This window comes from Chamaea fasciata, unplaced genomic scaffold (genome assembly GCF_029207755.1).
Source record: "Chamaea fasciata isolate MVZ Bird 193981 ecotype frontalis unplaced genomic scaffold, bChaFas1.0.hap1 SCAF_7, whole genome shotgun sequence".
NCBI lineage: Eukaryota > Metazoa > Chordata > Aves > Passeriformes > Sylviidae > Chamaea > Chamaea fasciata.
In genome coordinates, this window is record NW_027094092.1 from 45,412,936 (window position 1) to 45,439,803 (window position 26,868).

A 26,868-nucleotide genomic window follows, 5' to 3' on the forward strand; every position below is an offset into this window, starting at 1 on the left:
AAATTAAGTTTCAAGATAACAATTTGAGCATTTAAAAACAGGAATGCTGAAGGATATGAAATTACATTTTCCAAGTGCTTTTTAAAGGTGTGAAAGCTGAAAATATGTTTAATTTGCAGCTAAGTTGAAAATACGTTTGATTTGCAGTTTAATGTGCAGCAGAGTGACTAATGGCATATACAACACACAGTGGTCATATACCTGTAAGCATAACTCGCTGCATGCTCAAAAACTGTGTGGAAAAGATGGGAAGGAGAGCATGAATAACATGTTTGGTGAATTCACATATGGATAGGGTCAGTTTTAGCATGGGGAAGCCATCTATCATAAGGAAAGTAAATACCTCAATATTGGTACTTTATTTTCAAAATTAAAATAGATTTGGTATATGTATTTCAATACTTTTGTTATGAAACCAGAAAAACTGAATAAAAACATTTTGAAGTAGTTTCTGAAACAAAAAAAATACCTCCTTCACAGTTTTAGACATAACTTAAGTATTACTACCCATTTTTGTATGATGTATTTCATTCTATATTTTCCTCATTGTTACTGAGTATCTAAAGTTACTAACAGAACAAGGAATGATTTTCTGGTTTATAGCATATGTAAATTACCACCAATTCTTTAAGTTCTGTGGTAACTCGTAACAGTGTGATTTACAATATTTATTTCTGTTTTAAAAATACAAGTATTATTTGGGGCACGATTTTATAGAGCATTTAACAGTTATTGGTGCAAAAGAAAAGGTCCCTTCCTGTGTGGGGCACCAAAGTTGCACTTCATACTTAGGGGGACTTGCAGAGAACTTAGCAATTGATTTGGCACTACTCTTCAGCATGAAGTTCCTTGCACTGCTCTCCCCAAAAGGTGTTGGCAAGCATGAAGTATAGAATGAATTTTAAAAGTAAGGAGGATTCCTTTCCATTTACTCTTGGCAAGTTCTTCAAAGTCATTTGTGAAACTTTACTGAGGTCTGGTTTCCATTAGAAGATAACGAAAGCTTGTCATTTGTAAATACTGCTTCTTGACAAAAATTACTTATAATATATAAAAATAATTATTTATATATATATATAAATTATTTTCATGTGTCCTATGAGCAGTAAGTGCCAGTTTATACTCCCTCATGCAGATACAGGGAATCTAATGCTTAAATAATTTAGTAACACCTTGTCATGTCAGGTGAGACCGTCAAATCATCACATGCAAAACAGCTGTCCACTAGGGGGCTGGAAAGAGTGCTAACCTTTATATTTTAACGAATATTACTGAAAAACACTACTTGGGAAACATAGGAAAGTATAATAGTTCATGGAGTTGGAGTTCATATTGGTAGGTAAAATTCTATCTGGCTTATTGTATGAAATAGAACTACAATGAATATATATAAATTTCAGATTTTTCATGCAGCAATATTCTGAAGAGTGATAGGTGCATGGCATGGCACCCAACATGACAGATGGCTTTTTAAGAAAAATGGGAAGTGGCAGTAAAAGATGGACTAGATAGGAAAATAAAAGCATTACCTGGAACCTCTTTTCAGCAGCAGATGGGAAAGAGAAAAGGATTACTTATACAAGTTTGGCTAAAAGTTAGGTGCCAGTGAATTATTCATACAGATAATTATTGCAGACTTCCTGGTTTGTATACTTCTTTTTACAAGGGGATTATTCACTTCTTAGACTAGATAAATCTACTATTTGTAGAAAACTCCCATTCACTTAAATGAGAATTATGAACATGTGTTGGCATGAGAATATCATTCCATGGAATAACTCTACTGTAAATAGAGAAAAAAAGCAGAAGCAGAACCAAAAACCTCTGAACTGTACCAAGTGTTTAGAGTCAGCATACACAACACCTGTATAACTCAAAGAAAGGTTGTGTAGGTTTAACTTCCTGAAATAAGCTGATGGGTGGAATAGTCAACTCTCTATTAAAGACAGATGTTCAAGTTCGGTCACAAAAATACATCCTTGTATACTAAAATAATTTTATCTCTGCTAATCAGAGATTGTGATGGGTTACTGAGCACTACTGATATGTACTATTTTATCATGACTACTTAATTCAGTTTATGTTGATTGAAGATACTTTGCCCTGGATAGGTTTCCTCAGTCATGTGTGATGGAATACTCCTATACTTTGGCTAGCCAAAAACCATTGTTAATAATTAAAAAGCATATGGGCATGTACAGATTATTTCCTAATATTTGTATATGCATGGGCACTTTACCCTTTAGTTTGATTAGCTGGTACACTTCCACTGGTATGATAAGCTCTTCTTTTAAGAACCACTAAGCAACTTCACTGTGGCAAGGTGAACACTAGTTAGTTTTTTCACTTAAAAATTAAGCAAAATAATTTGGGGAATAATTTAGTGAAACAAAATCCTGAAAATTAAGAACACAACGTTAACAACTCACCGATTCACAGACTGATTTTTTCCCATATTGAAAACAATGGGTCTTACTGAATGTCTTTTAATTAGTTTTAACTAAATTTTGCAGCGCAAGACTGATGCACCATTTATTTATAAAGGAAACAGCTAAACCTTTACCACAATAAAATCCAAATGTAGCTTGAACAGGTTTTGCAGTCAATAGCATGCAATTCTTCAAGGAATACAAAATTCAAACACCTCCAAATATTTTTCATAGTAAAGTAAGGCCTACTTGGATTCTCTGTTGATAAAACCAATCTACACATATCATAAACCAAATGCAAATCTTCCAACTCTCATCACTGAACCAGGCAATCATTTCTCTAGACATTTCCTTTTTAGCTGCAAAGTGAAGAGGTTCTTTTCTTTGCATTCAAATTTGAGATTATTTGGTAAACCTTGATACTTTGGTAACTAGCTTTTTCACTTCTTCAAAGACATGGGTTTTAGCTCACCTCTGAGAGCTAAAATAATTATCTCTAACTGGTAAAGGGAGACCATTCTTTTCCATCATGTTGTTCCAGTCTACAGCTTGTAATATAAGTAATTAATAATAACTAAATTTATGATTGGAAAGAATGAAGTCTGAAATTTCAGGGTTTTCAATCCCAAGGTTAATGCCCTGCACTAATGTACATTCCAATGGGCAAAAATGTTAGCTTCAAAAAGCCCTGTTTTAGAAAACTGGGGGGTTTTAAGTTAGTGTTAAATTTAAACCTTCCTGTAAACTAATTTATTCTGCGGACACGGTAAATAGAGAGAAGAAGCTGCTAGTGCAAAGTCCCTTGCTGTAGTTTTTCATTTTGACACCTGGCTTCTCCCTTCTCCCAAATCACACAAGTTGACAAAATGAAAAGGAGAAGATAAAGATGATTTTTTACAACAAGAGCTCTGGAATTTGTATTATTTACATTCATATCACATGTCACTCGAGTGGCAAACAGAAAACTGAAATTTTATTCTCTTCATTTATCCAAAACACATATGTAAGATGTCTGTATAAAATCTCAGATTTTCTCTTTCAGTGGTAATTACAAGCTGATAGTTGTGAGCTTTGGATTAAAAATGTTTCATTTCAATAGTTTCCTTCCTCTTTCACTCCCTTGGAAGCACAATTAAGATTTATTTACTGTCTGTATTGGACACCAAAACAAACAAACAAACAAACAAACCTCTTCACATTTCAGTCTGTAAAGGACTAGTTTTTAAATACTTTTTTAGGTTGATTCCCATTTTGAATACATAAGGATCTAAAACAGGTTATCTATTTTTGCATCTGTCTATATGTCCCTATACACACAAAAAATCCTCAAGAATAAGTAACTAAATAAATAAATAAAATTGGAGGCATTTTTGCCACAACACCCAGTTGTGAATTATATCTGGGAGTGCATGAGGAACACCAAAAGAATTTTCAAAAGATAAGCTGCTGGGATCTTGTCATGCGAGAGATCTCAGAACATGGAGTAAGTAATGGTTCTATCTACTTGCAAATCTTTAAAACTTTTGGTGAAAAATTTTAACTGAAATTCCTGGTTGTTTGATTTTGTGATCTCTTGGTACAGCCATTCATCTGTAAGGTACATACATCACAGCACTGCCCCTTTCACAGCCACAAATAGCCAACTTCAGGGAGTGTAAGAACAGAATAAGAATGGAGCACTACTCTCCAGAGGCATCTCCCAACCTTCAGTGCTGTGCAGTTCAGGGAGTAGCTGAGTCAGAAGCGTTTTCAAAATCAACCATGATGGACTTTTTTTTCTGAGTAATTTACCTAGCCCAGAAACATACTAGGAAAGAACCCTTAGTAAAGGATAGAAACAGTTTTCAAATGCATTTTGTGCTGCTGAGTATCCATAAGGCTATTACACAACCAAATTAGACACACAGTACACATCTTTGCACATAGAATATTATCTTTAAACATTATTATTCAGAAATGATAAATAATTCAAATCACAGACCTAAGTGCTACCTCACAGCAGTGCCATTTTGTGTTTCCAATAGAAGTTAAAATAAGTATTCCCATTTCAATGATATAGCATGGTAATTTCACTGCTAGAGAATACTATATCATTAGTAGAGCTGGTGTTTAACACTGCAAGCAAATCTTAGACCAATTGAATCTAAATGAAATCTCAAGTTCCAGTCACGGAGGCAGCTCAGTCTACAAGTCTGAAGGGTGGCCTAACAGCCTAAGGATTCGTTGTGCTGCAAACTTAACAGCATATTTCTTGCATATGCATATATTCTGAACGGAGCAGGTGCACAAGTTCATAACTTAACGCAGGCACCTACACTAGAGACTCCCACATGAACACGACATGGACCCAGCAGCTCAGATCCTCAGGCAGTAGAGGTGCATTGGCAAAACGTGGCAGCCAAGGCAGTAATGTTCCCTTCACCCATGAGCTTTATTAGGTCCAGCATGATGCTGCTGCTAGAGCCACCTCAGGCACCTGTGCAATGTGCTCACTGCACTCTATTCCATGTTGGACCTCTACAACCACAGTGAGACAGCAGCTGTGTGTTACAGACACCCACAAGCACTGGGGCAAGTGACTCAGACACTGAAGTCAAGCTGTTCCTTAGCCACTCCAAAGTATTGAGGAAAGGAGGATGAGGTTTGATCACCTCCTCCCAAATACTCCAGCGTTCACTCATGTCAGCTCAGAGTGAGAACTGCACTTACTTGTCCCTTAACCCTTTTCTACCCATTAACAAGCTACTATTTAATGGTAAAGAGGTAAACCCCTCACTTGTCTTGCAAATTGTCACTACTTTCCCAAGCAACTTAAGATATTAAAATGCACTTAATCCTGGACTTCATGTACATGAGCTTACCTTACTACCCCCTGCCTTCAGAGGAAGCAAAAACAAAGAGAAAAAAAAAAAAAAGAAAAGAAAAAGAAAAAAAAATTAGTATCTACAACAGTAGACTAAAACATTTACCAATCTTACACAATAGTAACATCAGAACAGAAGTTAAAAAACATACAGTAACAATAATCTGGTTTTACTCTGCACAAAAAAAAATTTCTTTGAAGTTTTAGGGCCCCAAACTTTTCAACAATGCAGGTAATGGAATTCTTTTATGATCTTTTTTGCATTCTGAATCACAATTTAACTACCTTACTAAGGAATTAATTCTCTTAGTAATTTATCTGAAACTGAAAAACATAATTCACTCAGCTTCCAGAAACAGTTATTGAAAGAAACACAAGAGGTTTACAATTTCATGAAAAAGAAAAAAAAATCTTTAATCAACATTTTCATACCATGTACACTATTTCTTTTTGATTTCCACATCAAATATATCTAATTAAAAAAGAGAAAGACCATTTCTCATAAATGCAAGACAGGAAACCACAGCTTTATACACAGGCATCCCACTCTCTCCAACAGCAACACAACTTAAAAACAAAAGACGATATGAAACTCCCACAAAAGTCACACTGCATTTCTCAACAAGGGTATCACAGACCTGTACATCTTCACAGGAAAGAGGCAGGAGCATTGCCCCAGAACTCCTCACACTCCTGCAAAACTTTCTACTTTCCAATTTCACCATCTCCTTACACCCTGTTATACCCTATTGTTTTCCTCACTTCCCTCTCTTCAGTATTAATGTTCCCCAACTTTTGTATTAGGAATCCCTCCTTCCTTTTTCCTCACATATCCTGTCCACATCTATTTTGTGAACAACAAACAACTTTCAGGGTCCCGTGCTCAGCTGCAGATTCTACAACAGATAATGTTCTAGAGGTTATAAATCGTTTTCACTATGTTGCATCTACTTTATTTTCTGGGTTTATTGTAGTCTGCTCCCCATCCCATTCTCTTCTAAAGCATACAATAGTGAACCGAGATATAAAATTAACACTGCAAAGCAACCAACTTCATTTTCCAAGATTCATTAACAAAAAATGCAGAACCACTTTGGCCAGAATTTTTCAAAGGAAGGTGGAAGTTATGTAGAGACTGAAACAATGAAAGGAACAATTAGAGCTGAATTCATCAGAGCAGTTTGTTGGCAGAACCAAAAAATAGAGAGCTGTCCTTCACTAAAACAATTGTACATGCTCATGCCTACAATGTTATCACTAACTACCAGTCAGTAATTAAGTTTCAAAACAAATGTTTTTAAATACCAGCAAAAAACTCAATCATCTCAAGGAAATCCCCAAACATAAAAATATGCATACATAGTTTGTAGTCTTTTGTGCTCTCTGAAAATAGATACAGCCTAGTCCTTTGGGTAACCTTTCTTTTTTTCATCAAAGAAGTATTTGGATTCTTTTTACACATGTCCTTTTACGTTAAGAATTATATATTCCAATATAATTTTGTTCTACTATTATCTTTTCAGGTTGATTTCTTGGCTAGAATTGTAATCTAGTAATTAATTAATTACCTTTCATCTAAGGTTGGCTCCTTTTGTTGCAGATGAGGCTTAATTCCAAACATTGGTCTAATGTTTGTTGATAAGGCTTTGATGGTGTAATTAATTTCATTTTCCCTTGTCACATCACTGTCATAACCTAACAAAACCAGAGGGAAGAGTATCAAACCAAAATAAGGTACAAGAACAGCAATTTAACCTTAATTTGTGCAGATTTCAATGATGTACTAGATTACAAAAACAATTATAGCATGGATTATTAGTAATGTAAATAGACAACAAAGAGAAAGTTGCTGGGAATCATGAATATTGTTAATAAAAGACATTAAAAAAAAAAGAATTCCCTACAATATCTTTGTGGAAAAAAAGTTATTTAAGAATAAAGGGACTTTAAAAGCTACCCCATTTCTGCTTGTTGGCCTTAACTACAATCACTAACGAAGAACCTCTCTACCTGACACCTGCCCTTAAGACCTGTAAGACTCAGTGCCTGGTTGCTCTCAGTTCCAGGATCCATCCATTACCATGGAATCTATAGGTCTGCACAAGGTTCCTACACAGTGCTTAGGGACAGTAAGGCATCATCAAGATGATGTTTACTATAGTAAAATAAACATGTTGGAAAAGCCAAGTTGTGACAGAGTTTTTACTTACTCTCCATTATTTTGTTTTTTCAACGATAGAGACTACTAATGCCTACAATGTGATGGTGAATAGTTCTTAACTCTAACTGAAATTAATAGGACCTGACCAAGAGAAACTTTACTGGATAAAGATGTCAATGTCATTTCTTGTAAATCTTCACAGACATTGCTCTCTTCTAGAGTACTTTTGAACACACAGCTTAAGAGGGTTCTGTGTAAAGCAGCAGAGCCTAGGGAAGACTACAGGGCTAAGAGGTTCTAACAAGTCTCAAGCAGAAGCTAAACAGAAACTGAAGATTGTAATTTTTGGCTGTGAAAGTTAAAGTTGACAAGTCCTCCTATAGGCAATTAAATTACTTTGTGGATGTATTCTTCAGTGCTTTTAAGAAGAAAGTGATAATTTTTTTTTTCCAATGAATGTTTACTATTTAATGAATTTCTTTCGTTATTTAGCACATTTTAGTGACAACTAAAGTTAATTCATTACACAGAACTATTTAACAAGTAGCAGTGATAGTTTAAAAATGCTTGAACACTGAGGAACTGACAAGGAGGAAAAATTGCACATGGGAAAAGAGAAAACAAGTATGGAGGCTCATAAAGCCTTGGAATTGTAACATGAAAAAGAAAAGAGAAGTATGGAAAAACCAGCAGAAGTTAATGCTACAAAATAGAATTAACACTTCATAACAACTGATATTGTGACCTTGAAATAAATACATATAAACACCAGTCTTCTTCAGTTTCCTATGTTTCCATATTATGGAAGCAGATGCTATAACATCAAGATAACGATGATCTCACATTATACAGATTTTAATATAATTTCTTTAGAATTAGTAACCAAATATCAACTGTGATGATTCTATTTTAAATATAGATTTTGGGTAGCTATGTATACGTAATACTTAATATTTTTCATTTAGAAGATATCAAGAATCTCTCTATGTACTCTGACGCAAAGCAGTAACTGAAACACCTCATTATCATTTTCTTCACAGCAGTTTATCAATCTTTTCCCCAAAACCAAATTTTATTTAACATTTTTGAAGATTATTTGCTACTTAAGATAGAAACAATCCATAAATTATTTCTAAATTTCCGGTTTTACTTTAATAAAAGTCTTCTTGAAATAGCATAATCCAGCTAGTTGTATAAACTATTACTGACCTCCATCTTCTTCAGAATCTAGATCAGACTCTTCACTGTCACACTGCCTGCTATCCCGATGTCCTTCCATCTCATAAGTCCACAGCATTAAGGAGGTGTCTGCTCCTCCAACAGTGACCAACAAACTGTCATCGTAGGTCCAACGGACATTTGTCACGTGGGTACTGTGAGCAACATACCTCTTAAATTTTCCAAACTTTCCCTGAGAAAGAGAAAAAAACCACAAAGATCAAATTTACCCAGTCTGCTAGAAAAAAAAAATGAGATTAGTTGCTGGTGCACAATGACATCATCTTAACTTCTTTGCAGTTCATGCTTCAGCTGTTTAGTATTCCATATAATTGTAACACACGATTTGCCAAGTGCCCGTCCTATAGAAACTTCACGAAATGTTAATCTTATTTTCCTATCAAGCGTGAAAGAGTTAGTTTATAAACTGATTCCAGCAATAAACACTGGATAAACACTTTTCCTAAGAGAGACAATAATCTGAGTTGGAATAAAATACACATAGAATATTTTGAATCAGTACTCGTGAACTGTTACCATCCTTATCATGGTACCATTTCAAAATTGAAGACACATTTACCACCAAATATACAGGAAAAGTAGAGGTATTGAAGAGCAGTAAAAATACAATGTGCTTCTGGAATGGCTTTTCTATGATGCATGATTTTAAAGGTCTTCATCTTAGAAAAAAATTACTACTATTGGACAAAATGAAGGTTCTTAAAATCCTGAATAAAATCTAGGTGAGAAAGACATGCTCATTGTCTTCCAAACCATTTTCATTCTTAAAGTTTCTCCTATTCATTTGCTCAGCAGGACACTGCTGAGATGGCTCATCACTGATGAGATGGCTCTACAGTCTGACCTGGAAGGATCATTCTTACTCATTGCGAGTTTTATGCACTGCAAACTGCAGTTAATACTGAATGCTTTCTTTGATCAAAATGAGAAAAATATAAAAGTATTATTTTCTTCAGAGTGATTAATTTTCATAGTTTTGAAATGGCAGATTTATGAAAAAATATTTTCCATAAACAGCTGAAAATTACTTACTTTAGCAGGGTATCGAAACAGTTTCACAAATCCAAAATCATCTCCTGTGGCTAATACTTTACTATCACTAGTGAGGCATGAAGCAGTTACATCTGTGACTTCACCAATTATTGGCCAGATCCCTTCACAGCAGGAGCCCAAAACACTTGTCCATGATGCCCAGCCAATCTTTTCTACCTACAAAAACAACCCATTTGAGACAGAGCATACTTTTTAGGCATTTTTATTCCATATCCAATTTCAAGAGAAAGCCCTTGCACTGGAAGATACATCACATCTAAAAGATAGTATTTTAATATATTAATCATTTGGCTTTTTACCATTCAGAATTTCATTTGAGACCTGTAATTTTACCTCTATGAACTTTCAATTCCAAAACCTAAAGAAGTATTTTGAAAGGTTTTACCTTAGCTGCACTTTCAGGCTAAAGAAAACAAATTATATTGTCCAACACTGCCTTTCAATACCATGGAAAATATCATTTGGAAATTATCCATTTTTGCTCTCTGCCCTATATCTGAGAAAACAAAACAACATTATAGCTACAATGTACTACTCTTGTGTATATGTATTATGTAAACTGTATTACATTGCTATACGAAGACAAACATGAGGTTTTCCACAGCATGGTTATGGTTAAGTAATCTGCAATAGGTTTTCAAAGGTATTTAGGTACCAGAAAAGACTCATAGAAGTCTAGTGAGATTTTCATAACTAAATCAGCCAAATGTCTGTTTCTTAATAGAAGAGAAAAATGTGAAATCCCCTACAAATTTCATTATTTTAGACGTTTAAAATTACAGTTTTATACATCATTCCCTCTTATGTAGTATAGATGGCTTTATCATAACTCTAATTTGCAAATGAGTTAAGAAGGCAGTACAGTTCCTCACCTCCAAACTCGGAATAGTCTGTTTTTTCCCCCGAGGGGCTTCAAAAAACAACTGCTCTTTAGCACCAGTGTTGACTTGCAAAAGTTTTCCTAAAAAACATATGACATACATATTGTTTGTTAACACAGAAGATTCCATTTTACAGAAGGAAAAAAGAAAGGTGAGTTTGAATTTTTTATTGCTAACAGCATTGCATCCATTATTTGTTTCTATTGGAAGAAACTGCATACGTAAATAATGGATCCAGAAGCATGGTCTTCTAAAGAGATCCAAGTTCTTTGACACCTTAAATTCACAATCCTTTCTCCTCTCTTTGAAAACTGTATTAATGCATCACTTTTCTCTCCTTATTATGACTGTGCCATCAGATAGTAGACAAAATGTACTGGGTGTAATTCAAAGCTTCTTTATGATAACTGGTTATTGATGCATGTGCTTTTGGGATGGAGAAGCACATATGCTGCCTTGGCTGATCCCAAGCAGGAGACTTCTTTACACCTTTATACTTCATTTCTGAGGAAAATTCTCACCAACGTTTCTGCCCTCTTCTTTTTCAAAATTCTCAAAGGAAGCTAATTTACAGCACTCTTTCAAAATAAATCAGACCATTTCAAAAGTGATTATGTAGAGGAATAAGAACATGAACAAATAGATTGCACAATTGCACAGCCTTACTTTTTAATCAATCAGGACTAAATTCAATATTTTAAATAATCACACATTAATACCCTGGAACACAGGAAATCCGGTCTTTCTGCTGTGTGTGACAGCAAGGATACATATTCCTGAGCTACAGATACAGCCACATTGTACAGCAAATTATTAAAGCATTAGCAACATAGAATCACAGAATGTTTGGGGTTGGAAGGGATCTTAGAGGCCATCTAGTTCCAACCCCTGGTGACTAGACCAGGTTGCTCAGAGCCCGGTCCAGCCTGGCCTTGACCACCTTCAGAGATGGGGCATCCACAGCCCCTCTGAGCAGCCCTTTCCAGTGCCCCATCACACTTATAGTAAAGAATTTCTTCCTAATATCTTATCTAAACATACCCTCCTCCACCTTCAGGTCCTTCCCCCTGTTCTATCACTAACTGAAGTCAAATGATAAACAGGAAAGATTTTTTTAAAATCCAAACCAGCCAATCCATAGAGAAAAACCATTTAACTTCAAATTGCACAACTTCTAAATATTTATGTGGCAGTAAAAATCATGTGTTTAACAGCATTTATTCAGATGCTGTGAGAGCATATTCAAAAGCTGAAGAATGAAATCTGCCAGTGATACCACAAATCCATACTATACATGTACTTTATTAGTCTACAATGTAATCAGTCTTCCAGTACATTTTTACAATGAATGCTGCTTACCTCTTATGTCCCAGTCCATGTGCGTGATATAGCTGGAGGCTCCCTTGCAGATTCCTACTCTTTTACTGCTCATTACATTGTAAATATCTACAAAGTTGTCACATGATGCCACAGCTAAGTATTTTCCAGCCCCTAAAACACATCAGTACAAACACAAAATATTTTCAAAAAAATTTTAGTGCTCTGCATATTAAACACAAGTAAATTCTGGAATTTAGCTATGTGCAACTTTGAATTCTTTGACATCAGCTTGCTAATTTATACATATTCCCCAGCAAATTGATTTCCATATCACATAATCAGCATGAAACGTACAGCTATGATATCACTAAATTTTCAAACAATAAAAACCATTTGCTGAAATTTTAAGCATTTATGGCATTCAGAGAATGGTAAGGCTTAGGGAACCAGAAAGTAATGTTGTATGAGAATTGGTATCAGTAATTTGCACCAAAATTCTCCAATAGATGAGTATTTTAACTGAAGTAGGTTATGCATTTTGAAATCCTAAAATATGAGCTAAAATGTTGGAAACACCCTAGCCTCACTGGGGGTGCTAGGGGGGGAAAAAAAGAAAAAAAAAGTTGCCAGAAGTTTCTGACACATCAATTTCAAGTATTCTTATTAGCTAACAGCAACCTCAGTGATGTGCCAAATGTATGCAGCTCAGAAAGTGGAACCCTAGGGAGCTGCTGGATATTCATGATTTAAAACTGAATGTTGTATTCAGGAGGTTACTATAAGCAAACCTATTCCAATAATCTGATCCTTAAAAAAGCAACACAGGACTTCACACCATGGTCTTTCAAAATGTTAGTATTAGTTTTCCTGACCTATTTTTTACATCTAAAAGTACCACAAATCTCTACTACTTTTATCTCTTCAATGTCATAAGCCTTGCTTGAACAACATTGATTATAAAATTTTCATCTAAAAAAAAAAAAAAAGTCACTTACCAGGAGAAAATCTGATTTCTGAAATAACATCTTTCCTGTGCTGGAAAGAGACCAAATCCTCCAGGGTATCTGCATTAACTATCAAAAAACTTCCATCATTGAGACCAACAGCTAATGCTTTTCCATCAGGAGAAAAGCAGCAACATCTGCCTCCTAGGAGAAATAAAGAAATTGCATTCAGATACATTTACAGTGCATTATCCTTCTTTCAGATCTATTTTTCCATTAGTAAAGGAAAACTATTCTTATACTATAAAACTTCCAAAAAAGTTTTCCAGCTGCTGCCAAAATAATTTCCAAGCTGTGGTAGCATATGAACAGGTACATAGGCCCAGAATCTTAGAATTTGCATATTAATTGACATCTGTTCTACATTAGTAATACAGATTAATCACTATTGTCTGTATATTTTTAATTTGATCTCCTTTTTTGTTTATCTGGTGCTGCCTGTATGTTACCATTTGCTAAGGAGAACACAGCTGGAAAAGACCCTCTGGATTCACAGAATTCAGTCATTTGCTATCACAAACAATAAGACTAAGCCATAGAATCTTTCCAACAAACATGCCAAACGTTGTTTGAATCACAGCTTAATTTCCAATTTGAATTTATATATGGTCAACTGATGCAGATGTATTTTCATGCCAGAACTCTCCGTTAACATAAACATTTTCCCCTACTATTTGTTTCTCTGATTAACTTGTAGACAGCAATCCTTTACTTAGATGGCTCAGCACAAGGCTTTGCATTCACTATCCTGTAGTTCCTTTCTCCATTCTCAACTTTATTTTAATTGCATTCAGCCAATCACAGATGAGAAATGCACATCATAAATATCCTGACGTTTTTCTTGTAATTTACATGAATACTGCAATATGTCTTGGGAAAAATACCTTGCTATCACATGTAATTGTCACCCTGCATTCAACAACATCCAGAGCTACTGCCATTTAAGTTACTCCTGACCTACACAGACATTTTTCTTACAGTCACTGGATCTTGCCTTTTATCATTAACAAATATTATTTCAATTCCATTACTCAGTCTGCAGAAGTATCCATCTTTTTCTGTACAGTACACAGGAACTTTTTAAGATTGCCAAAGCATCTCAAAATGTGTCTCATCAGCAAATAGTCATCAGAGTCTTTTTATGCCAAAAGTACTCTCAAAAATATTATGAAATATCAGCTTTAAAACTTGAAAAGAGTTCACCAACTAGACACTTCTTGTTTAATCCCTGCTTGTGTGAGCTTTAAACTCTTCTACATTTACTTTGTCAATCTAAATCATCTTCAATTAAGCTTCCCATTATGTTTGAATCAAACTGCTTTACTGAATGCCAAACAGAAAAAGCCTACGGTATTCCTTTATCTAGCAGAGCATACGTAGCATTAGAAGCTTGTCAGGGCCAGTCTCATCTAATCCTGAACAAATCACCTTATAGGATGTCACTTAAAACAGATTATCCATCTGTCAAAATAGAATTTAACTATTTCCTAAACAAGTAAATATTTTGACTTCTCTTTTCTTGACATTCAAGATCCTTCAAACATTCACAAAGAAGAAAATGTCAGCATTTCTTCTAAGATTTCTTCCAAAAATTTCTAGGTTCAGTCTCAAAAAAGCCTTGCATCATTATAAGCAACATAGCATTTATGTAATTGACTCAACTTTTATTGTTAATTCACTGACTTAAATAAGTTACAACTGCAAATAATCTTCAGAACAGTACTACACAGATTTTTTTGTACAGATTCATTCGCTTAAGGGCTCATATATATACATGAACATACAAACATAGCATTAATAAAATAATTTGAGCAAAGAAAGGAATTTATTCTGATTTCAAGTTCTGCTTTCAAAAGATTCATAATGCTTGCAAATGTCAATTGAATCAGTAAATATTTTTTCATACTAAGCATCTTACCCTTTTTCAATTTGCGAACAGCTAACATACAATGGCTAGGAGATAAATCCCATATTCTTAAGGTTTTGTCATCACTTACAGTGGCACAAATAGGTAAATGAGGATGAGTAGCTAGACCCCAAACTTCCCCCTCCATGTGACCCTGGAAAAACACAATGAATCAGATTTCTTTTTATTTTAAATTGAAATATGAAATAATTAAAGGCACTTAAGAAAGTTTTTTATAAAAAGAGAGAGAACATGCATTATTTAGAGGATAATAAATATCTGAATAAAAACACAGAACAACTGAAAAAAATTCACTCTCCTACTTCTGCAAAATTATAGTAATTTGTACTACAGAAAACTTCTGCAAAATAATCCTCACACACAGGTATGTCAGTGGCATGGACAGTGGGACTGAGTGCACCCCCAGCAAGTTTGCAGATGACACTGTGCTGAATGGTGTGCTCAACACGCTGGAGGGAGGGGATCCTGTCCAGAGGGACCTGGACAGGCCAAGTGCAAGGTCCTGCATGTGGGTCAGGGCAATCCCAAGCAAAACACAGGCTGGGCAGAGGATGGACTTAGAGCAGCCCTGAAGAGAACTTGGAGGTTTCGGTGGACAACAAACTGGATGTGAGCTAACAATGTGCTCTTGCAAGCCAGAAAGCAAATTGTATCATGGGCTGTGTCAAAAGAAACGTGACCAGCAGGTCAAGGGAGGTGATTCTGCCCCTCTATTCCACTCTGATCAGACTCCAGTAGTGCGTCTGTCTCTGGACTCCTCAGCACAGGAGAACATGGACCTGTTGGAATAGGTCCAGAAGAGGGCCACAGAAAAGGTCAAAGGGCTGGAGCACCTCTTCTATGAAATCATGCTGAGAGAGGAGGGGGTGCTCAGTCTAGAGAAGAGAAGGTTTCAGGGAGGTCTTGTTGCAGCCTCTCAGTACTTAAGAGAGAAATATGAGGGACACCTCTTAGTAAGGCTTGTAGGGACAGGACAAGAGGTAATGGGTTTAAGGTAAAAGATTCAGGCTACATAGAAAAATTGAAATTTTTTGCGACGAGGGCGGTGAAACACTGGGAGAGCTTACCCAGAGATGTTGCAGATGCCCCATCCCCAGAAACATCCAAGGTCACATTGCATGGGGCTCTGAACAATCTGATCTATTTGCTTACTGCAGAGAGTTTGGACAAGATGACCTTTAAAGGTTCCTTCCAACCCAAACTATTCTATGAACTAGGTTTTTTCTTTACCTTAGGTTCTAATATTTTCTTTTAACAAATACAGTTCTTTATCTATTGCACTGGCCATTCAGAAAGGAGAGAATCCAGAGATTTTTACTTAACTATGAAAGAAAATATTATGTTGATCCTAAGTAAAAATCTGTTTAGTAGTCAAGCTTAAAAATATGCAGTTGTTTGTGTGGCAAAATTTTTTACATAATTACAAGTAAAATCTCTAAGCAAATACCAAGGAGAATTTTAAAAATAAGAGTAATTAGTACTCAAGAGGAGTTAATAAGGAATTTGGAGGAGGACCCATTATTACACTCACTTCTCTTATTTTTTCAAAACAGATCTACGATCTTGGTCTGTTTGGAAGGATGAATTCATTGAACAAACTAGTAATGAAATTCTATGTTCTATCTTGCTCACTAAGAAGTCACAATGGTCTAAGTCTAATTAAAAGTGATACTAACTCACTAACTTCATTAGTAGTTAAAGTGCTTCTTATTGCACAAGTCTTTACTTGAATAAAACACTTGAAATAAAACCACGTTAGTGGTATGACATATTTGACTTATATTTAACACATACCTGAACCAGCAGAGTTATTGGACCACTTTTATCCACCTCCAATATTTCACCATTCTTTGTGCCTACTAGAATATGACCATGTCCTAACGATATGGCACGTATAGAAGGATTATCTTCTAAGAGGAGACCTAGAACATTAAAATGTTAGAAAATAGGATTCTCAAGTCTGCCTTAAAGAGGATTTTTCACACTTGCATTACATTCTCACTATAGAAAAATCTACTCAGTAATAACAGTGAAAACATTCCCGCACAAAACAACGTCTGGATTCATTTGGGAGGATTTGGCAATACATCAAGAAGTTTAACCAGCCTGACTCTGTGCACGTGAAGCATCAATTATAACACTATATTGCTAAATATATATTGCCAGTTATGGTACCTCCAATTCTAGCTTTTTATAAAGAAGCTATGAGAATGAGATACTCTGGAGTACAATGTTTTTATTAATGAGTATTTACATTCATCATGTTTGAAAATCAAATCATGTACTTTAGAACACAGCAAACATAATTTTAAGGGAGGGGGATGAAAAAGAAAAAAACTATCCAGAATGAAAATACAGGGAACTGTAAATCAGCATTAAGATCAAGAATAAGTAGTAGAAACAGGAAAAATAGAAATGAAATTGTTCTTTAATTATTTCAAAAGACATATGCATTTACAGAAAATTAACCACTAATACCTTACAAAACTAACCACAGTTCTGATTTCCTTCCTTTCTTTGAAACAAAAAAGATCAGGTAAGAGACTTCCTGATCAAAAATATAATAGGCTTTTTGCTTGCCACTTTAATAAAAACAAAACGAAGCAAGAAAACACCTGGATTACAGAAAACTAACAACTAGATCAATTAATTTAGGCTAATAGTAAACTAAACATTATGACCTGCAGCCACCAAATGTGCAAATAGACCCTACAACACATGACTCCTGTCCCAATAGAAAAATTACTTATTTAGAATCAATAAAGCTTAAAAAAAATTTTAGTATTTATTATGTCAAATGTGGATTCCTCTGACTGTGGAAAGCAATTTCACAAAGATTTCTAAAGAAAATACTTAAAAAGTAGAACAAAACATAGACTAATTCTGTGTTACCTTTGGATCCAGGAGCCAGAGCAGCCCTTTTGATGGCATAGGTTTTGAGACAACGTTCAAAGGTATCATCCCAGAGGGCTACTACCCCATCCTTTCCTCCAGTAACAAATCCCTGGGGGAAAAGAAATAAAAATCACTTGTTATAATTGATTGTTTTCTTTCCTTAAGTTTCAGTGATTTCTGCCAATACTTAAAATGGACTATATACAACATTGTAATGCACAGAGCTACAGATGTTAGAGATGAAAAGAACAGGAGCAACAAAATGAGTGATTTCTCCTCCTGATGAAGGCAGCACAGTTCTGTACAGTGCATGTACACAGATTTAGAAGTTCTAACCTGTATGCTTCTACCATTCTGGAAAAAAAAAGGTAACCAACATATTGTAGTGTTTTTCCCTGATATTTAGCCTCCATATCCCTTTGGCATTTCTTCTCATTACTTGAAACCAGACTTTGTACTTTGTTTTTTGTAAAAATTTGATTATTGTTTATATTTTTCAAATATATGCAGATTTGTGCCATTCTGTCTTTAAAAATTATATACAGGTATTTAAAGAAGCAACAGGTGTAGTTAATACAGAAATAATGAGTTCTTTCCTTCAGAGCACTCAGTTCTTGCAGTATGAATAACACGTGTTGTCCAATGCTACTTTTCTGAAATGGAAATATTGGAAGGTGGAGTGACTTGGTCTAACCTAGCAAAACACCAACATACACATAACTTTAAAGACACAAATAATCTAACTGGAACACTCATATTTAAGCACATGCTCAAAGGCTTTCCTGGGTTAAAAAGAAGCCAAGAATCTGGAGAAAGTACTTAATGATCTACAAACTGAATTCGCCTATGGGTAGACAGTAATTACAGCACAAAATAGTACAAGTATGGTCTTCTTCCTTTCTCACAAGCTCACATATTCCATTGAACTTACTGATGCTTAAATCAGTTAGTGTTATTTATTTAGTAAGAGTTTATGAAAATTACTGAATAAGATGTCACTGACCACAAGGGTTTGACAAACAGCATGCTACATAACAAGAATAAGAGACTGCATAAACACTATTTTGCACTAATGCATAAAACACTATTTTGAGTCCAGACCACACAAGGCTTTTCTGTAATGAAAATAAGGACATGGATTCCCAAGTCTGGGAAAGGTTTAGCTTTATTATCGATTTTTTTGTCCAGACATAAAAAAAGCAATGAGCAGTTTATTTACTTTTTCCAATGCGTGCATGCTGAACACAGGACCATCATGTGCTTTGACAGTTTTTATGAGAAACACATCTCTCCAAATACACACATCCCCCGTGGAGGTTCCAGAGAAGGCCATCTCTTCTGTCCAGCCATATACTGCACACATCATTGTGTCAGTTCTTCCCAATGCACCTATGCAGCCCTTTCTCCCAATTAGTCCTCCTCCTGGTTCAGACCAAAAACAAGTCATTAGACATCTTCTTGGAACTATAGTACAAGAACTACATAACCAGAGCAACAAGTCCTTTTCTTTTAGTCCACCCATGCTCCCCAAAAAAATGAGAAGAGATCTCACAAAATAAATGTCATTATTTGTCAACTTTCACTGCAGTAAAAAAACCAAAACCAACCAACCAGAAAACAAACCAAAACCAAAGAAACAAAAAACCAAAACCCAAAAGACCCAACCTTGCTTTTAATTTACTACTTGAATCCGGATTTGAACATGCACATAGAGCCTCATAGACATATATAGATAAAATGGATTTGTAAACTTGCATCTAAACAAAAAAATTAGCATCTACCACACACAGTTCATAGAAATTCCTAATGAATAGTCTGGAAAGAAAAAGAAAAGTTTAGATCTTCACAGCCCACTCTTTTCATGATGTCCAGTGAGAGGATTTTTAACTTTATTTTAGAGGTTTACTTATAGTAGCCTACAGATAACAAAAGTGTTACAGATCTATAAATTTTATAATTATTTTATATCTAACATCATTTGGCAGCTATAGCACTCAGTAACTTCTGGCAAGAAAGACAGACTTATATCATCACAATGACATAAAACAGGGAAATTTCATGTGGTATAAAACAGAAGTCCCTCAGGATGTGACACTTCGTATTGTTCTTGTACTGAGATGTCAGGTCTTGGAACCCCTCTGCCCTCACTAGGCAGTGATGACAATCTAGTCCAGAGCAATTGCTTTGTGTCGCTTCTCAACCAAGTGCACCTGCTGCACTGTAGATTTTAGAAAGCTGGCATTTGTTCAGGTGCACTGACACTCTGCTCCTCACACTAACACTACTGACTGTGATTCCTGGGGGGGAGAGTCTCACCAGTGTGCCATTGAAGTTTCACACAGATGGGCTGCAGCATCAGAGGAATCTGACTCCTCTGACTGAGCAGTGCCAGAGAGCAAAGGTGTGTTTTAAACAATTTCCTTTCTTTCTTCAAAATCGCCATCTCCAAGCTTTTATCATAGTTAAGATTTCTTTCTAAATAATTTACAGTAGCTCTTTCAGTAAATATTCTGAAACACTTTGTTCTTTCTATAGATAGAAAGCTCAATTGCAAAAATTAATAATTTACATAGACCAACACCTTGCTCTCAGGCAATCTTGATTAATTTCTGTTGGAGCTAGAACTGAGAAAAACTGTAATTTTTTTCATCACAGTTTTCTCTACACAATTAATCTTTATCAGGACTCATGAGTTAATGTACATAAATTCCGCATGAATAATTAGAACATTCTTAGCAGATTAGCAAGTCTTCTGTAGCACATATGCCTTTATATATTATTAGAGGTGTGAAACAATGACATTCACACAAGTATCAGGGAATGGGTTTTTCACTGTTCAAAACTTCTCAAGCAGAAAAAACCTTGGTTTTTAACCTTCAAGATCAACAGAGGTATCTAGTCAAAGAGCTCTCAACTGGCAGATGTGTCCTCTTCAAGTACTTTATCTGAATTTCGTATGTGAATTTTTTGTAACCTTAATATTATTTATACTTGCGCCCTTTTACAGCATACGTGCTGTAAAGGTTCTTCTTCCAAAAACTGTTCTATGATTTAAGAGCAGCACTGTAAAATTTTCAGATATACTATATTATTATTATATATAAAAACAGACAGTAGAAAATGCAGGGTCTTTTCTACTTATGTAGATCTAGTTCCATGGCAGATTTATCTTAAAAAGAATTTCCACTACTGCCATAATGCCAATTAACAGTATTACTGCTAGGGCAACACTACCTAAGAGACATACAGAGAAAACGTTTGCCTTTCATGCATGAAACATACAGTAAGAGATGCAAGAGTTATACCGTCAGTAACAGAAAATGTTCAAATTCTGAAAAGTGTTCTTACCTGCTCTTCGCCAGAATTTCATGTGTTTAATTCCAACTGTAATCAATTTATCAGGCATGTAAGGATTAATCTTAACAACAAAAATCTTATCTTTGCTTCCCCTGAAATGCAAAGCAAAATAATTTAAATAAAAGTATTATTATTATAAAAGAGGTTTGGGAGGGGTTTTTCTGTTTTGTTTTGTTTTATTTTTATGTATACCTGCTCTATCTTGCTAACATTTACTTTCAAATCATTACTAATAGTTTATAATGAGGAAGTAGAAAGCTAAAGAAGCAACATACTGAGTCCTGCTCTATTTTCATTACCCTTCAGTTTCCAAGGCAGGTGAATAATTCTGTTACTTCAAAGAGGGACTAAGAGGCATTTTCTTTGCAAAAGAAAATATATTTGCATTAAGTTTCGGTATATGGCATTTAGATCTTTGACAGCTCATAATGACTGTTAAAGGGGTAAAGTCACAAATCTTGTTTTTAATTCACTTATTTTGAAAATAAACTGCCATTGTCATTCACCATTTAGCTGATTTTTCTGTGTTTATTAGAACAAAATGTATGCTCCTACTGTATCTTTGATGGAAATTACAGTTGGTTCTAAAAACATTAAAACCTCTTGTGTTCTAGATTTCTTACTCTGCTTCTATAAAACAAGCTTTGCTTCAGTCTATACAAAGCACAGCTTACAGGTTGTTATTCTTTACTTGAAAATGCGGAACTTACTAAAATGCAGAAGAAACCCCAGCCCCTAATTTTTGCTCCTTGTTCAAAAGCAGCAATAATCTTTTATTTTCTGTCCTTTCAGACGACTAGATGAACCAGTGGCTGAAAGCATGAAACAGTTTCTTTCCAAACCTTTTCTTTCCAAATCTTTAAGAGGGCAAACAGAAGTGCATAGTTTTAAAGAAAATATTTCAGAACAAAGCAATGTCTTCTAAGCCATCTTTCTTCACTAGTTGAGCAGCCACTGCAATAGTTATTGTTGACTATCAGACCTTCAGTTACTCCTTCCACAGAAAGTTTTTAACATGACATAAATGTTATTGCCTGCATCACTGACATAATAGAAACTGCTAATTTATTGGAGAACTCTTACTCTTTAATGAATATTTTTTCCTTACTGTCATTTGATAGCAAATCTAAGTTCAGATTTTAAAGCATAAGTAAATTCCTACCTTACTGCTGAAAGCTTTTCTCCTTTCTTCCAGTCCCAGAGTACAATAGTGTGATTGTCATCTATTCCAACAGAAGCCAATCGTTTCCCATCCGCTAGAATAATAAATTTATTATTAAGAGAGTAGATAGATAACTATGTTGCAATAATAAGAAACCACATTAAAAATATTATTACTTCACAAATAGTATAAGAAGAATGTACAAACAAGTAAATAAGCATATGATTTTTTTAGAGGCATGCTTTTTCATCTGTTTGCTTTTAAACTTGGATGAAGTGTAGGACTTTAAATTATCCTGTCTCAAATTTGAACTTAGATGCTCTCTGTTTGTATTAAATCCCTTGCTCAGTTAGCTGCTGACATAGCTGCACAAAAGCATTCACCACAGGTTGTTCTTGTGAAAATTTCATGCTCACTCTGAAAATCTCTGTTCATTTCTGAACCGGAAAGCACTGACGCCATACCATGATATTTGTGAAATGCCCTTAAACTGAGTAGTACTATGAAGCCTTGGAAAAACGTTTTGATACATATTCCACATTAACCATCAATAGACACGCTCTTTGTGCTCACTCAAAATCAATGACCTTCTGACATGTATCCATTTTTGGAATTGCTATATATCCATGCCAGAATTTGAGAAATGAGATTCATATCTTGAAAAAGGGGAAACAAAAGTAAGAATCATCAAAAACCACAAAGCATTCATCTTTGTGATCACACATCTTTGCTGTGAGTTCAGAGATCTTACCCAGTAAATCCAAACAGTTAAAGAATGAATTGAAGCTAGTGGAGCAGAGGAAATTTAATATTGGTACAGGAATTCAATGTAGGGGGTGTAAAAATCTCAAGGCATTATTCTGATAGTCTTATGTTAGTTTAAGGTGGAGAGAGAGTCTGTGTTTCTGACTAGAACAACTCCCTGACTGGACTTCGTGAATAGATCAGTGTGCTACCCACATGGATTTTGGGATTTCATTTAAAAAAGAGAAAATCGCACACCAGATCAATTTGGTCAAAAATCTTCTTAGACAGTTGTAAAGCAGACCCAACACTCCAGATCTGTGCACCTGCCTTTTACAACCCAATGAAATTCTGAAGTGCACAGCTGTTAAACAGGACAGTAGCTGTTCTTGCACTTCCTATGTGCAAGACTCCAAAGAAGGTCATTCTAAGGAATGTTCATTTCAAGACAGCGTCTCTCATTTGACATTGAACACTGGAGAATATTTTTAACACAAAATTTTCAGGGGACCCCCAGTTTCTCAACAGAACTGATTACCTTGTATTTTTACACAGAAAAATATAAATAAATAAATAGATACTTATTACCTGAAAAATCAACAGCACAAACACCATACTGGTGATAGCCCTTTAATACAGAGAGTGGCTTTATTGTTTCTGTATCCCAAATGTGTATTGAGGAATCTCGACCAACCTGAAAGTATACATATTCACAGCCATTTTTTTTTCATTTCTCAGTTATTTTACACAGTTGCTTAAAAAGTATTAAGAATACTTCAAAAAGTATTTAAAAAAATTTACAGTGATAGAACTTTCCTGGTACTACTGCTGTCTGGCTAACAGAACATTATTCCTTTTGCTGCTTCCCAAAGACCATTTCCCAGGTGACTTAGGCACATTAATCACAATTAACTGAAGTCTTCCTGTAGTGCGGGGGGGGAGGGGGGGAGGAAAACCCTTCATTGATTGCACTGTAGCATATTTATTCCATCAATTTTTCATCAATCATTCCCTGTCTAAAAATAAAAGGTTATTTTTATTGCTAGTATGTCAGCTTCTCTACATTTCAGAAATCAAGGTGACTTCTGCTATTTTCTGGTGTCATTACACGGCAGATTCTAATACACTGATACCTGTGCAGTAATTTCCACTAGAATGCACTAATGTAGGTAAAAAACCTGGTAAGAAATAGCTTGTTCTTTTCAACTATGTACAAAAGCACTATTAGCCAGTACTTAAAAGATTATTTGCTATTCCAAGGGTTTTGCACCACAGTGCACAAATAAAAAGGTTGCAAAACCAGAACAACTCTCTTGCATTTAAGGCTCAGAAAAACTAGGATCTGTTTTTGGTTTTGTCACAAACTTATCATGAGATATTTGTAAAGCTTTTCAGAACATCCACTATCAGGAAGATCTGAACCAGGGTGGCATGAGGAATTTGATTACTGCACTACCTAGTTTCTTCATGTAACATAGTATACAACGGTATGTAATGTGTACGTATACAACAGTATACAATGGAGTGTATCTTTCTGCTGATAGCATAAGTCATCGTAAATTCAGGGACATTTTTATTCATAGCCTTTACTACTCCAAAATTAAATCCACTCAATTCTTATATTTAGGGCTAATTTCTTAACTGAGCTACAGAGTTATGTTAATCTCAATATTTTTATAGAAATCAAGAGCATAATAAAAGTTTATTTCTATTAAAAATTCAGTTCACATGTTTACCAATTCATTATACAACAAGAGCAACAATGATAAAAATGATAAGCATAAATAAACAACCCTGAAACATCAGCTCAAACCTTCAAGTCCTAGTGTATAAATATTTACCAGAAGGCTTGTTTGTCTGAAAACATGAGTGAAAATAATACCTTAAATGTATAATACTTTAAATCTTTTGCCTGACAAAAGATAAAATTAACTATTACTTACCTAGTTAAAATTAACTCGTAGTATTATAAAATGAACTTGAGCAACATACATTCCTTCGTTGTATGCACAAACAGTACAAAGTTTGTGTATAGGTGATAATGCAAAACAATGCATTAAAATGGAATGTCAGACTGTAACAACAATTGATCACTTCACACTATGAAACAATAAATGAATGCAATGCTAATAACTTCACAAACAGGATATTAAAAACTATGTTTAATCTGCACATTTCCTCCACCTGTTATCAAGAAGCTGCAACGTAATGCTGAATAAAAAATATTAATCTATTCTTAGTCTTAAATGAGGTTCAGAAAAGCTATGGACTATAGACTCTTACCATAATATAAATAACTGTAAAAACACTTCTCTGTCACTTTTTAACCATGATTCCATCTGCAACAGAAATGCAGCCCTTCACGTGAATAAATATAGACTGGGCGCTCTTCTACCAAGACCTCCAAGGCCTTTCTAAATTCAGTAGCAACAACTTCAGATTGTTATTATGGCAGAAAACCACGAATCCTACCTGGCCTGTTGCCACATAGTCCTTTAAGGGGTGAATAGCAAGGCAAAGGATGTCATCATCGTGACCCAGATAGAAGCGCTGTGTGTTCTGCTGGCGGTTGTACACCACTCCCACTGCTGCCACATGGTACACAATCTCACCCGTCTGTGTGTAAAAGAGATTGCTCCGGCAGTCGTAGCCTCTGTAACTAATTAAACAAAAAAGGGTTGCTCACCAAAGTCATAAACACACATACTGAAACTGAGATACAATTATGCTGGATGAATTTAGTCCATGTAAAACTCGTATTACTTACCAATTACTGGTTTGGTGTTCTAAAATTATGACTATACTTTCCCATTCTTAAAGGAACACCAATTTATCAATCTAATTTACTATTCAGACATCAGTACTACAAGCACTAGTTTAAAAGCAGCACTTAATTGTTACTTTCCGCAGCTAATTAAGAAGAGAAAGTAATAGCTAGCAATTTTTTCAGACCACATGGAGAAGTTGGGCATGCAACATGTAGTTAAGCAAAGTAGAAAATGTCCACAGTAGTTTTAGTTTTGGCAATTTCCTACTGCTCAAGAATCAGGCAGCAAAACATGATAGTTTCTGGAAACTTGATAACAGAAAACAAATGCATAATTTTTTTTTCTAGAACAGTTTCTTATTTTGAAGGAAAACCTGTCTGCTTTCTTATTGATACAGGAACTGGCATGAGTAGGCTAATTCCCAACTGAGATCTGTATGCACTATCTCAGTACACTCATTTCTTCCTAGGTGTGAAGTTCATGAAGTTATATACATCTTTCCTTATGTACACAGTGCAACCATATGCACTGGGGAAGTAATTAATCTGTAAGGCAGCTGACCAACTTTAGTTTAACGAATATTCCAAAAACCATGGATCCATGTTCATAAACACTAGATCTATGCATTCCTGGTCAACAACAGTGCACATACTTGGAGCAGATTTGAATGTAATGTATTTCTTCTGGCTCACCTGCATTGCACAAAATGGCACTTCAGTCATTGTATGTGATTAAAGAAAAATCACTAAGATCACCACACAAAGTTTTTAAACAGACCAGCAGATAATCCAAGAAGAAGAATATTGTATTTCATGAACTTGCATCTCAAACTTTTGGAAGATCATGAAATTCCTGCCTGCCCAGTTCTCAGACCTGTCCAGGTCCCTCCAGATGGCAGCACAGCCATCGGGTCTGCCAGCCTCTCATCCCAGCTTAGTTCTGTCTGCCATATTGTAAAGTCCAAAGCCGGGTCTCATTAGATCACAAAAAAGCCCAGCAAAAATTGTGATAGCACAGAAATAAAGCTTTTACATAAGGCTCCCTTCAAGTCACTGTTTAGATTGG

General features: G+C 35.2%; 1 protein-coding gene across 2 annotated transcripts in view; it reads right to left on the reverse strand.

The window, feature by feature from the left end:
- The window catches only part of EML5 (EMAP like 5), a 95,922-nt gene that overhangs the window by 22,187 nt on the left and 46,867 nt on the right, over positions 1-26,868 (reverse strand). The window contains exons 14-28 of one of the 2 annotated variants that reach the window (XM_066188630.1): positions 25,508-25,694; positions 23,624-23,729; positions 22,292-22,385; positions 21,121-21,221; positions 18,992-19,194; positions 17,770-17,881; positions 16,672-16,799; positions 14,869-15,010; positions 12,942-13,094; positions 11,986-12,117; positions 10,618-10,706; positions 9,725-9,901; positions 8,663-8,864; positions 6,861-6,987; positions 5,291-5,305 (exon numbers count right to left, since the gene is read on the reverse strand). In XM_066188630.1, coding sequence (XP_066044727.1) covers positions 5,291-5,305; positions 6,861-6,987; positions 8,663-8,864; positions 9,725-9,901; positions 10,618-10,706; positions 11,986-12,117; positions 12,942-13,094; positions 14,869-15,010; positions 16,672-16,799; positions 17,770-17,881; positions 18,992-19,194; positions 21,121-21,221; positions 22,292-22,385; positions 23,624-23,729; positions 25,508-25,694 — 1,968 coding nt within the window. The remainder of the gene's footprint in view (positions 1-5,290; positions 5,306-6,860; positions 6,988-8,662; positions 8,865-9,724; positions 9,902-10,617; positions 10,707-11,985; positions 12,118-12,941; positions 13,095-14,868; positions 15,011-16,671; positions 16,800-17,769; positions 17,882-18,991; positions 19,195-21,120; positions 21,222-22,291; positions 22,386-23,623; positions 23,730-25,507; positions 25,695-26,868) is intronic. The other variant, XM_066188631.1, reaches the window with a different exon arrangement.